At 39.5% G+C, this 14286-nt stretch overlaps 1 protein-coding gene across 1 annotated transcript in view; it reads left to right on the top strand.

Annotated features, from left to right (window-relative positions):
• Window positions 1-13124, top strand: part of ELOVL4 (ELOVL fatty acid elongase 4) — a 197683-nt gene extending 184559 nt beyond the window's left edge. Inside the window, exon 6 of the mRNA XM_085611006.1 lies at window positions 7190-13124. Coding sequence (XP_085467132.1) covers window positions 7190-7468 — 279 coding nt within the window. The 3' untranslated portion in view covers window positions 7469-13124. The remainder of the gene's footprint in view (window positions 1-7189) is intronic.
• Window positions 13125-14286: the final 1162 nt, after the last annotated feature.

Raw genomic sequence — 14286 nt, 5'->3', positions numbered from 1 at the left:
TGGGCTTGATTTCATGTTAAATTCGACAGCATTGGAAAACGTCTACCCTTCCTTGTCCACCCTTTCCTTTAAAATGATCCAGGGGTATGTATCAGTCTTCATCAAAAAAAGTCTACCACCTGTTTTGTGTTTAGCCTGCTCATGAGTCTGTGATATCGTGTCTCAGGCCTCACTGGTACTCCATGAATATATTCAAGGCAAAAAGGGGAAATTTGTTATGATTAGCCAGAGCTCCTTCGCAATTTGTTTTCATTGCTTCTCCACCATACACTAACGTTTCTCTAAACTTTGGGGTTCTGGGTCTTGCCCAACTAATATCTTGAGACCTCGGCAGGAGAGGCCACTGTGCTTTCCATCTGTATGTGCAGCATGACCAACTGTTCAGAAAACCAATAACCGACATAATAAGTCTGTTCTATTAGGTAGTAGTTCCAGAAGCTCTCACTCCCAGACTGTTCTCATAGGGTTGCACTAGTGTGGCCCAACTGACTCTAGACTGTGCTCAAGCCTAGATCAACTTCTGAGATGACGAATGAACACTTTATGGAGTCTAACTGGAATATACACGAAAAAATATGAACATTCTGGTACCCCACCATTTTCAAATGAGTTCCTGCCTATTATAAATAGTGGAAGCTTACTCCATAGTATTGCTGTGCAATCTGCATTCTGCAATACCTTACCATAGTAAACCTTGGTTCCAGACTATGCTGTTTACAGTTTGCTGCAGGGTTCCATCAACATAATGAAGGCCTGCACCAAACTGTTTTATTTTTTATTTAAAAAAAGAAATAAATCCTGAAATGGAATTTTCTTTTTTGGAATGTAAAATTCTCTAAATTCATCCATCTATAATAGGTGGGTGAAATTAGGTCTCCCTCCGATGGCCTTCACTCCACTGGGTCTTCGGAGGGGTTTAAGAATGGGAGAGAGGGAGTAGTCCCTGCTTTGATCAAACTTAAAAGCGGGTGGACCTTAGGTTTGATGAGCGGACCTTCATTTTGGTAGTATGTAAACTCTGTTGTGACAGAGTATACATACCCCCTAGGCAATAAATTGGCCCCTTTGACATTAATTAGCGTCTCCTTAAAGACATCAATACTGCCTTGCACATTAACAGATGTCCTATTGGGGGATGTAATTACTTTGTGCATGAGGAAACTTGCTCTGAATCAAATTAGTTGCCTACCTCGAATGAGCAGAATATTACGAGAAATACTACCGGCCCATTACTCACCACCATTCATCGGCAAACTCGTTGAAAAAGTAGTCTTTATTCAGGTACATCATCACATTAGTACTAACCATATTGTGCTCAGTCTGGCTTTAAAGCACTGCAGCGCGGAGACCGCTAATTCACAGATCAACAATGCCCTCCTAAGATGACCCCAGTCTCAAATAAGATTCACACAAGGTGTCTTTCACTGTTTCTTCTCCTACCTTTACAGCAACACCAGTTTCTTCACTTGGACATCTCCAGGTTCTAAAAGAGCCTTGTCACCTATAGAGTCCCCCAGGGTTCTTTACTGACCTTGTTAATTACAACCTCTACATGGAGCCTCTTGGAGCTCTATGCGCAGATACTGGATGTCATCCAGATGTGCGTCCATTTTAGTGCCAATACCTTTGATGCAAGTCTTCAGCTCAGCAAACATGCCTTTTATTTTGGGAGGAGAGAGGGATTTACCCTGAATTTGGTCTCCAGAGTCTCCTGATTTCCAACTTTTTCTGTGGTAGACTGCTACATGTGACCCTGAAAGCAAAGTTTTGGTTGTTGCTGATCACCTTTCTCTTTGTTCAGTTGTGGGTTTTATACAAACACATGAGATGAAAAGATGAAAAGACACCATACATCCTCCAAAACGTGAATGCATCTAATGCTAAAGAGTACAGTGTATCAAGAGTGTGCAGAAGAACACAGTGTTCTATATTAAATAACCCTAGGTGGAATGACCAGATTCAGTTTTTCGTTATGGGGAAGCCTCACCCACGTAATGTGGCATGCTTCATCATAGGCTTCCTCACCCCACCCTGGTAAGATGGTACTACCAGGGTGGACTCAATCTCATGAGTAAGAGGGAGGTCTCAATATAAAGTTACTGGATAACTACAGGGATCCAGAAAAAAGTGCCTCCCTAGCTCCCTAATGACAGTTACATTTTCCCCAAGCAGTAGAGTGGATATGAAGTTGCTCTCATAGAGCATTTTATAGTAAAAATAAATTATAAGTGCTGTTGAGATACCTATACCAGAGTTGTCAAGCTTTACATGTTAGCAACTCCTGTGGCAAGAAGAGGTTGCTCTTGGATCCACACCTCTACTGATGGTGTCTCAGAGTGCAGCATGACTCCAGGCATTGTGACAAATATGCTTATGGTCGTCAAAGAACACAAGGCAAAACTCTTAATGGCGCAGGCCGAGCACCAAGGTAAGTGATGCCTTCCCTCTTCCAGGGGCTGTGGCAAATCCCATCCACCTAGGCATTGACTAGAAAGTCCTCAAAGTGGGCCTCGTCCAAGCAAAGGGACTCCAAGAGGTCACACAGGCGCAAAAGAGGGGACCCTTTGGACTGACCCATATTTGTATCCTTTACCTGGCAAATTCGAGTGTTATACTGAAAGAACTCTTCTTTGGCTTCCTCTTGTGTATCATGATAGCACTGCACAATTCAGTCTCCAAGTATGTTGAATACAGTATCTTCTCACGGGTTAGTCGAAGGTCTGGACACTATAGCGATGAGCCAATAGGCTTTCCTAACCAGAGAAACTTGGTGGACCCGAGGAAGCCAAATGAGCTGTGAATAACGACTGCATTACTTCTGTAAGATTCTCATCAGAAACTTTAAATGGGAGCAATATATCATAGACATTTGCAGCACTTTTCACATTATCCAGTACCTCAGTTTTACTCTCAAGTTATAGCATGACCCAAGTTGCACCCTGCTGAAGTGCTGCCAGCCTCTGCAGCTCTGTCTTCTCAAACTCTTCTTGTCTCTCATCCTACTGTTATCCGGAATCCATTGAGGTCATCAAGGCTTCAGCTGTAGACATTGTCATTCATTTTCATTGTCTCCGAACTGATTTCTTCCACTATGACTATGATCTTCATCTTATTCAGATTTTTCAAAATGCTCTGTAAGGCCACCAGCATCTTCTTCTGTCCTTTCATCAGCTCCTCTGAAGGAAAATCATTGCTGCTCTTTTGGCAACGCCCCATTTTCATTTACATGTTTGTGGTGAAGAAAATACTGCTTATCTCAATTTAACAATGTCTCTGCCATTTTTTTGCCCAGCTTGCTCTCGAGACCACTGAAAAGTGCTGCTTCTTGTGGGGTGTGCTGAGTGCAGTGCTTAATCAGTAAATTAAAGAGTGCCAGTGCCCAAACCTTTGCTCAACCAAGCCCGCAGCCAGTTCAATTAAATGTTGGCTCTGTGAATATCAAGGCTTGTGGTCTAAAATCCAGCGCATGACTCTTTAATCTCCTACCAGACATTCCCTGTCCCTCAATCTCGCATTTGCAGGTTTCTACTTTTTCTCTTGCCAATCTGTGTGTTTGTTTCCCTCGGAAAATATCTGTTGCAAAAAATAAGTGCCGGTCCCCATAACTAAGTGCTCCCACCGGCAACCACCAAATTAAGTACAGGGTATTCTTCCCTAGACCACATTCATTCACCGCCATGAGGACATCTACAGCATCAGTGTCTGGTTGTGGCCCTGGTTAAGCCAATGCTATCTAGTTCCATTGGGAGACCCATGATCGCCTCAAAGATGGCAGCAAATCAGACCCTGGGGAGCCTGGAGCACTACCTTCATCAACGTCAGACAAGACTTGAGTGCATCTTCCACTCATCTTCCAATAGAGTACCTTCCCCTCCTGCTCCACAGGAATTACTCCAGTCACACATACCCACACAATAGTTAGATGCAGTCCATTGGTACCAGTTATTGCACCCTTAGCTGGCCCCCAGATACCTGATTCCATTGAAGCACTGACCCATGACAGCTGTCCCATCAAGTGGTGATACAGACTTGGACATAAGAGTTCAGACAGAGGTGGTCAACACTCTCACCTCCAGGATCTGCCCCCAAAAAGACAGCATAGCACTGGGAAATATTGGTTTCCATTACATATAAAGGAGCATAACCGATATGCAAGTTGTTGAGAGAGATGTTGGGGGAGATAAAGCATGTAGTAGATATTATGAGTGGGAGGCTAAAATTACTTTTTCCTTAGGGTGACCACACTAGTTGCACTTTCCCTGATGTAATCTTAATAAAAGGCTGCAGGTAGGGCTGCTTGCCTTGTGGATTCCTGCAAATGTTCTTTTTCTGTTGTAGAGGAAAGAAATTATTACATTTTAATATCGGTGACAAGGGCCTTTGCATCTTGTAAAAGTTGTCCATGTTAGAGACATTCCCAGAAGTGGTACCTGGAATATTAACAGAATTACCATTTTATGTGATGCCTGTTGTGTGTGAACGGGGGAAGCTTTCTCAGATGATGCCATGTGCTGCCAGTTTTGCTTGTGTGTATAGTGCTCACTTCTACAGCCTGTGCTGCACCTGTTTCCTGTGGGCGTAGTAATCTTGCTCCCTGCTCTTTGCATGGTCCCCTTGCTCCTTCTGTACACCTTCTTGCTGATTTCAACTTGTGCCTCCGCTTGCACCATGTGGTCTAGCTGCACCCTTTCCGCCCTACCATCCATGAGCGAAGCCTTCATCAATCTAGCACTGTAGGGAAGTACTTTGTGTGGGGATGTTCTCCTTGCGAAAGGGCAGCATGCCGTAGTTCATAGTGAAGTCAGCCGATGATTAAAGTAAGCTGACTTGTTTCCCATTGATGCATGCTTGAGTGGGTGGAAGCAAAATTAGAATGAAGCAATCACATATGAATGGAAAATATGTGACTGAAAACACCTATAAGTAACTATGTTCTACATATCATTTTAGTAGAACCAAAAGGTTTTGGCTTACACAGACCTAACAAAGTCAGGTGTTCTGCCAGCCTTTTGCCTTTTAAGAAAGAAAGCGAGAAAGAAAGAAGGCAAGACAAAAACGTGCTAGAGATGCTGTTCATTACACAATATAAAGACCGTTTTTCTCCCTGAGCAAAGTTCATTAAAGAACCATTGGTGAAACGGAGTCTGGAATAAATGTGTTCTGAAGGATTGTCCTCTTATGAATTCACATCCTATAATATTGAAGCTTTCAGTTTGTGTACTGCATGCATAGTAAAAAGAGGATAACTTAATGAAGAACCGTTTCATATGGATCCAACCTGTTATTCGGTGAAATACCAACAGTCAGATAAACAAAGGACTGTCAAAAGGGAATTTACAACAGTATTGGCAGGAGACTGGAGCGAATATGACACGTTATTTCGCATGCCATTACTTCGCTTGCCATTACTACGCGGTTATTACTTAGCAATAACCGTTACTATGCAAGTTTTTAGTTGGTATACCATTACATTGAAAGTGTTAATGTATACAAAGTAAAAACTTGCCTAGTAATAAAATTGGTACGCGGAATAACGTGTCATATTAAAAAAAGACATTTAACCCCTTTTTTACACTATCCTACACTACTGAAACACCACTACACTACCCTAAACCCTAAATCACTACCCTCTGCACGAACATACGCATTCCCCCACTCCGGTCCCTACACTCATTCACTACCCATCACCACTCCCCGACACTACACTAACTACTAAAACAGTAACCTACACTACACTAACACCACGACACTACCCTAAATCCTAAAACACTACCCCCAGCACGACACTGCCCTGTGCCCCAGTCCTGTGCCTACTCCCAAACACTACCCTGCAGGACCCCCAACACTACCCTAAACCCTACAACAGTACCCTACACTACACAAACACTATAACACTACCCTAAACCCTAAAACACTACCCCCAGCATGACCCTACCCCGTCCCCTTCAGTTAAACACTACCCTGCACAACCCCTAACACTACCCTAAACCCTAAAACCCTACCCTACACTACACAAACACTTCTAGACTACCCTTAATTCTAAAACACTACCCCCAGCACGACCATGCCCCTACCCCCAAGCCATCCCCTACACGCAAACACTTCCCTACATGACCCCCTGACACTACCCTAAACCCTAAAACACTACCCTGCACAACACAAACACTACAACACTACTCTAAACCCTAAAACACTACCCTAAGCACGACCCTGCCCCTACTCCCAGTCCTGCCCCTACACGCAAACACTTCCCTACACGACCCCCTGACACTACCCTAAACCACTACCCTAAACAAACACTACTACACTACCCTAAACCCTAAAACAAAACCCCAAGCACGACCCTGCCCCTACCCCAATCCGCTCCCTACACTTAAACACTACCCTGCACGACCCCCATAACACTACCCTACACAAACACCACAACACTACACTAATCCTTAAAATACTAACCCCTGCACGACCCTCCCCCATCCCCCACTCCTATACCTACAAACAAACACTACCCTTAAACTAAAAACACTACTCCTCAAACACAAACGCTACAAAATTAAACAGTCCCTTTTACCTCTCTCTCCTCGGTGGGTGCCCGGAGCCCCTCCTTCGATGCTGTTGTCACCTGTTCTCCTTCCACCACGCCGGCTTTCTGGCCTCCTCCTAACTGCAATTCGTCATTGCTGCCTCCTCGACTCCCGCCATCCATACATGCATTACTACGCATGCGTTGTAACAGCTTCGGGGGAGTTGCCACAGAACTACCCTTCCTCTCGTATTGCACAACTCCCACTTTTAAATTAAACACATTTCTTCAAACTTCAGACACCTGCAGACTGACCAGCAATTCCTGCAGAGAGTGTGGCAGTACAGAGCAGAAGATCAGGGAGCCAGAGAAAGCGGTTTGCCTACTAGGCAGGGGAACAGGGAATGCATGGTGGGAAGTGGGGAACATGACATGTGTGTTGTGTTGGGCAGGGTAGGTAGAGTACAGGTCCTTTGAAGACAGCATGGAGACTTATTTTTGTGTGCAGTGTGAGGCACAGGGAATTTTAACGTGTCGTGCATGCCCAAATGGGCAGAAGAGTTAGTTGTGCATCAGAGCAGGCATCATCATAGCTGCTTCCCTAAAGTGTCAAGCTTCCCGATAAATTGACAAAGCTTAATGAATGTGTTCTGCTTTCTTGTTTTTCAGATCCAGTTCCACGTCACAATTGGCCACACAGCCCTTTCTCTGTACATCGATTGCCCCTTCCCAAAATGGATGCACTGGGCTCTCATTGTTTATGCTATTACCTTTATCGTCCTCTTTGTCAACTTCTATTACCGGACATACAAGGAACCCAAGGCATCTTCGAAGGCAGGAAAAGTAGCAACAAATGGAGCCGTGTTGAATGGAGCATTCAAACCAGAGAACAAAGTCTTAGTGGAAAATGGAAAAAAGAAGAAAAAGGGAAAAGCAAAACGAGAATAAATTAATATTGGCCTTTATTGCTGTTGGCACTATTGAAACCTGAGTTGATTTATAACATACAAAAAGACGCATTCAAGTTTTTTCTGTTGTCACAGAACTTATTTTAGGTTTCTATTTAATTTGCAAGGGAACACAAACAGCACTGATTTAACTGTAGTCTTTTAGTTTAGGTGTTTACATATTTTGTACGGTCTCTTTAACATTTTCAACGTGTGTAGGCAACACGTGCATAAATGTAATAAAGGTGTGTAGTAAATTATTTTAGTATTGCAATGTTTCTTGTAGTCTGACAAGAATTTAGTTATTTTGGAGGCAAGCATGCATATAGTAAGTGAACTTGTTAATCCTGCTCTTTATTTAATAATTTATTTTGTAATTAACTTATTATACTGCTATGTCATGCTTTGTCTCATCAAAACATTGAACACATGTTGGCTTGGTCGGCTGTGCTCGACTATCCGTTTCAGCTCCTAGGAAATATTTGATACTGGTAGTACGTGTTGAGTATGTTTACAGATAGGTTGGTTGTCTGTCTGAAAGTTGTGTCGGTTGAATATTTATGGCAGTTGCACAACTGGAAGGATTAGATGCTGGAAGCATCTGCTGAATTTGCAGGGACATATTTCTTATGGTCATGCCTCAATTAATGTTACTTCTGAAGCAGTTACTAGCTTTCGAACCCTAGGCACAGACTCATTAGTTTAAATTAGTGAATACCCATGTCAGTAATTTCTAGGAAACCTACTGGTAGCTTTTGAACCTTTTCGGTTTCTTCTCCACTCCTATATAGCTATGCTTATGTGGTTGGGGGCATTTTCATACGAGAACGCCTAGCACCATCTTTGATTTGTTTGTACTTTTCTAATTGCACTAAAGGCATAAAGGCACCGCTGTTTGCAAATCTGAGCATACTAAAATAGATGAGGAGTTCCATTCTTTATTTCTGTTTACAAGTTCTTTGCCTTGATAAGTAAAAGTCCAAAGAAATGTAGACTTGTGATGGGGGGAAAAATGTTGATAAGCAATTACAGATATTTGACAAATCTGAGTGTTTGATCATCGGGAGCTTTCATTGGATTTAGCTAATCCCCAGTTATTACAGTGTCGACATTAGTTCAGGTCTGTTCAAATGGAACCACCTCCAAGTCAATATTTAACATGTTTATTATACAAACCTAAACCACCAATGAATGTAAGATGTGTAACGTAATTAGTCCAATGAATGTTTTTAGCCACTGTGGCCTAAAACGATGCTGTCAAGGCTCCGCAAAGTAAGTATAGTTGAATGAGCTCTAGAACTAGTGCTACTGGCATTATCTTGCAGCAACCTGTTTTCATTATCTGTGTAGTAGTGTTTTAGGATATTGCAAGATATCACAAAGTAAAGGACTACAGTGGTGTTTGTTGATGGAGCGCACAAAACCCTCATCATGTACCTTCCCCCACATACTAATACTTTGTGATATCTTGAAATCCTGTTACACTACTGCACTCTTGACTTCACTAGAGGCAAGAACAGATGAAGTAGAGCCCCCTGATTTGCAGCCTCTGACGACTGAGGTTGGTGCTGGATTACTAAGGTACTGAACCTTCATCTAAAACATGAAAAAATCCATATGTAAACTGCGGAAATCCACAAGCAAACATATGATTTATGTATCGACTGAAGACTGGATTGTGTGACCTAAACCCTTCTGAGACAGCTGTGTAGGCAGGATTTAATTTAGTATCCAAAAAGTGTCTTTAGTTTAAAGCCCTTTGTTCTTACTATAAACTCAAATGTTTGGTTCAACATTATTGAGCTACTGATTTACCTAATCTCCTGTTATCTCACCTTTATTAGCAAAATAATTTTCTTTACTACCCAATGGAGTAACATGGCTAGTCTCTTCTACTCCCCAAAAGAACAATTTAGTCAGGATTTCAGGATACCCAACAATGTGATAATATACACTGACCTGTATCTTGTGTAAATGTTTTTAATAGATATTGTTTGTGGGTATCCTAAAAACCTAAATGCACAGTGGGTTGACAAGCCACTGTCTTGTGAATTTGATGACTTGTTGCCAGCTCTGCACGCCAGAGCTGTTACTTGTGACCCAGTGGCAAGCTTGTTCTAGCCACTGGTTATTCCTTACCTTGCACCAGCTTTATAAGACCAATGCTGTTATGCAAGGGTTTTCTTGTAATGCACAATCCATAAATAACTGTATTCATAATCTGGATTTTCTAGACCACAATTATATTTCTGCAATCCTATCCATAATGTATACATGTTTTTAAACTAAGTATAGGGATTAATTAAAAAAAGTGCTTATTTTCCTCCTATAAACAGAGAGGCAGAGTTGACCTCTTGTTGTTCTACCCCTGCTTTGTATCTTGGCACATGTCAAGAATTTACATTTCTCCTAATTATCCAAGTGATCATTCAGCTAGACAGATCACCTAACTCATGGTATTCTGTGTCTTGTATGTAACAAAATTGGTAGCCCTAGAATGAGAACAAAGTACTACTTGAAAATAACAATTTTAGAAATGCATGCACCCAGGCTCTATACTGTATTCAAATTGTTATTGTCCGCAGAGTGCATACAAAAAGAAAAACACATCTTTTGCTTCATAAAAGATAATACATTAACACAAATCATGCAAATGTTAGCAACAAGGAGTTTTTTTTTTATAGTTCTGCTATCTTTTTTGGTTTCTGATGATATTTCTGTGGAGACTAGGGCAGTGGGAAAATAAGTAATTTCTGCATTCTTCTTTGCTTAGGATGGCCAATGATTAGAGAAGTTGTAAGTTTCCTAACCTATTCACCCAAGTAATCTGAAAAGCTTCATCTTTTCAAGATTTTGATGTAATGTGGTTGCAGTTGGTGATACTGTTATATTGAAGGTTGATGGGTGGATAGGAGGTGGAAGTGATGGGGTGATCTGGGTACTTCAGTAGAAGAGGATATTTCTTTTTATATTCATTGTTCAACCGAAGTAATTCTAGTTAATGGATCTAATACATTTTCTATACAAGATTGTTATAGCAGTCCAGAGCAAGAAAGTGCAAGCAAGATCTCTAGTGTTCAATTACTATCAGTAAAAAAAGCGTAATGAAATGTATTGGGCTAATAATATTCGTTCAAGCTGACTAGTGACAAAACATATCTGTAACAACATAAATGGCATTACAGTCCTTTTATTTGGACATATATTCTAGACTAAGAATGTGCTTCTTGTTCCATTTTCTGTCCATACTTTTTTGTATTCTGCTTGTTGCTGTATTTCATGGGTGCTTGATTTCTTCCCAATGTGGCTGCTGTTTTTGTATTAAATGCAAGAGATCCAGGAATGACTTGAAGGTGCTACTGCATTATTAGGACATAATTTTGCTTGTGCAAAATCTTTTTTTATAAACTGAAAAATCGAGGGAATATGTCCCCATCAAATCTATGCCTTTCTTCATAAGGAGCATGCCATATTCTTTTTAGCACCAAAGGCAAAATGTGTTATTTGTGTATTTGTAGCACACTTTAGTTATTCTGTGTAGCGCTCATGACTGTTCTCAGAATATACTGTTATTCTAACTATGAATGTTTTTCAACTGTTTCCCATATCTAGTTTCTGTGAATTATATATCTGTTTGGAGTAAATAAATGAAAGATCTGTGTGAACTTAGTGTTGAGATATGTATATTTTTACAAGGCATGCTCAGGGTTCCAAAATTCATAAGTTTTGACTCCGTGGCATGCTATCTGTTCAATATGTTTTGAAATTCCTTCTTAAACATAGCCATACAGGGACATATCACAGTTTAGGTAAATTATTTATACAGCAGTTAGATCTGATATAAAGGCTTAGAAGAGCTGTGCTTGATTGGATCTGATGTAGGTTTCAATTTTTTTTAATTAAGCCATCGATAATAAACTCCTTAATAACCTTAGTTGTTTTTATTACGTAATATTGAAAATATGATTGTTTACCATAGTTGAGACCTACACTTTGTGTTTTACAAATCTATGGACTAATACTAAGCCATGTTAGAAAGCGGAACTTAAAAAACAAAATTAATTCAAATAGTCTGAGCATGCTATTGACCGTGTTTTCTCAATCCTAATATGCTCCCTGATCTTTGGCATTCATTTGATGAATTGTAGCCCTGATTTAGAGGCAGCTGTTTGTTCCAGTATTGATTTATGTTATGGTTAACTAACATAGGTTTTACGTGTCTACTAATATGATCACTTGAATAATAAGGACATATTAAAAATGACTGTTTTCAGCAAAGATTAGCTATTATTATCAGAATGGCACTGACAATATTTATAGAACTATTCATAACAGGTGCTTCTGCATAGTATAACATTAAGTTAGTACATTTGTGTACAGGGTAAATATGTTGCCTTAATATAAAAGTTATTGCTCCTGTTTTACTTGTAAGGTACACAGTATACACTGGTGGAGAATGTTTGTATGTTCTTTTCAAACTGAAATTTTCAACAGTGGGCTACCTTGCACAGTAGTTAATGAACAGTGGACTTAGTTATGACCTATTTGTATTTACTTAAGTGTGAGTTTTTATTTGCACTAAAGTATGAAATATCTGTTTTGTTCCCAGAGATTGAAGACTCCTGTAGTTTATGCTTGACCCAAATAATTCAAAAGACCTGAAAGAGTAAAGATTTTTGTCAGATTCGGCCGTTGTTGAGAATAGTCTGTGTAGGATTCTTATGCAAACAGAGAAAAATGTGAAATCGATTAGAACATAGCCACAGTAGAAATGGGCGTCTTGGGACAAAAGTGTTTCTGGTCGTTTCTTTTTGCAAAATGGAAAAGCTGTGTTATATAAGTTTATATCAAATGTATTTTTCTGTATTCTCCACAAGGTGTACCAGCTCAAGGTAACATAGTTTTGAAAAGTTAATTTTATGTATGGTGGTCACTTCATTTTGTGAAACACCATTCATAGCTTTCTTCTTTTGTTAAAAGAACACTTTGCTGATGTATTAAAATTATTCCACTTAGAAATTGTGTACATAAATACTCTATTTAAATGTATAATCCTATGGCTCAATTCTAATATTTTTCTATACATTATTATCATGTACCTCCTGAAATATGTGCAAAGCTTTGCATGTGTTCTTCCATACTAGGGCACATTCGATTGGTTTGGTTGGCAAGAGTGTGAAGAGAAATAGATGAACTGTAGAATGGTTTGCAACAAAAAAGATTTTTTTCTCTGACAAGTGAACATGGCAGCCATTTTTGAAACTAGAGATCTCCATCCCAAAAATGCAGCATATCAAGAACTTTTCAAATGTGTACTCTTTGGAGCAGAATTAATTCTGTTCGTTATGGTTAGCTTATGCTTAAAAATATGAATACTTTTTTGCATTGATTGGATGCTAGGATTAGTTTAAGCCTATTCACCAGTATTGTACTATTGTATCATATTTGCCTTTTGAACTTTGTGTCTCCATTGTCAGTCTTCTTCGCGAAACTATGGAGAAGAACTGCAGAGGTACTGCATGCCATGAAAGATTAGGTTTGGGCCATTGCAATGTCAAGTCCTTCTTGTGCTGTGTGAAGGCTGTATATATGTATGTGTTCCTTTGATTCCAATCAAGTGCACAGCTAGGTCTAAATAAAACATTATTTATTATGAATGCATGTCAGTTGTGTGTTTAATGCTGCATATTAGATTAATGGTCATATAGTGTTCTTTTCTCAAATGGATTTAACAAAATACCACTGGAAGCTTGCTCAATATCTTCAAATATGATATCTATGATGTTTTATGCTAGTCTCTCAACAAATTGTAGTATATCTCTATGTGTGTAATAATGCAAGTTATGAGCCATATCAGATAATGAGGAGAGAGAACTCCTTTGTATGGAATTAGATTCCTAGGGAGTATGGTTAAGATTTTTTTTAATCATGCAGCATATTGAAAGTGCTCTTAAAATTATGTTATGTTAGCACTATTTTAGATAGATAAGAGAATGTAATGTAATCTCCCCATCTTCCTACAAGAATCCTTATTTTAGAGGCCAGACCTAGACTTTTTACTTCTCGCTCTGCATTGATTTGCCTTGTTAGTTTTTTTAGTTTTTTTAGTGTATTTTGCTATTTTCACCTGGATAATTATTAAGTCTTTCAACAGTGTCTGGGCAAAAACTAAAAGCATAATGTACTACAGTATGGGAAGAATAAAAAAATCCTACTACTTCACAGTCAAAGTTTTCCCGGTGTTTTGCACAAGGCTTATTACTGCACTGACAATCTGTGTATATGGTTCTCACTACAGGACCTTATTTTCAGCATGGTAACAGTGTTAGTCTGAAAATGTAAAGTAGATGAAAGGTTAAGAAAACAAACATATCTCCATTGTTGGCGCATCACTTATCAACACTGTAGTTACTCGTGAGAGTAGCTATAAAAGGTACCCTCTTTGACATAAATCCTAGCACCAACTGTGTCATTGACCGGAAGGTTCATTCACTGCTAATCAAAGAAATAAGCTAGCAATTAGGCATTTCCAAAAGAGTTTGGTAAAAAAAGGATTTTAGTCTCCTATAATAAATAGCTGTCAAGCAATTCATTGTGAAAGTTGTCACAGCTTTCACATCACACTGCATACCAGGTTAGCAACCCAATTAAAATGAAAAAATATAATAAATCAAAAATGTAATACAGTGTTGAGATAAACAAAATGATAATTAAAGAAGATACTTTTTGAAATATGTATATTTGTAGTCCAGCTAGATATAATAATATCATAACATTGTGCTGTCAGAACTTACCAGGACTGGTGGAGCTTAACATTAC

The sequence above is a fragment of the Triturus cristatus genome, chromosome 6 (assembly GCF_964204655.1).
Source record: "Triturus cristatus chromosome 6, aTriCri1.1, whole genome shotgun sequence".
Taxonomy (NCBI): domain Eukaryota; kingdom Metazoa; phylum Chordata; class Amphibia; order Caudata; family Salamandridae; genus Triturus; species Triturus cristatus.
The sequence above is the reverse complement of the archived record's forward strand: the minus strand, read 5'-3'. Positions and strand labels throughout refer to the sequence as shown.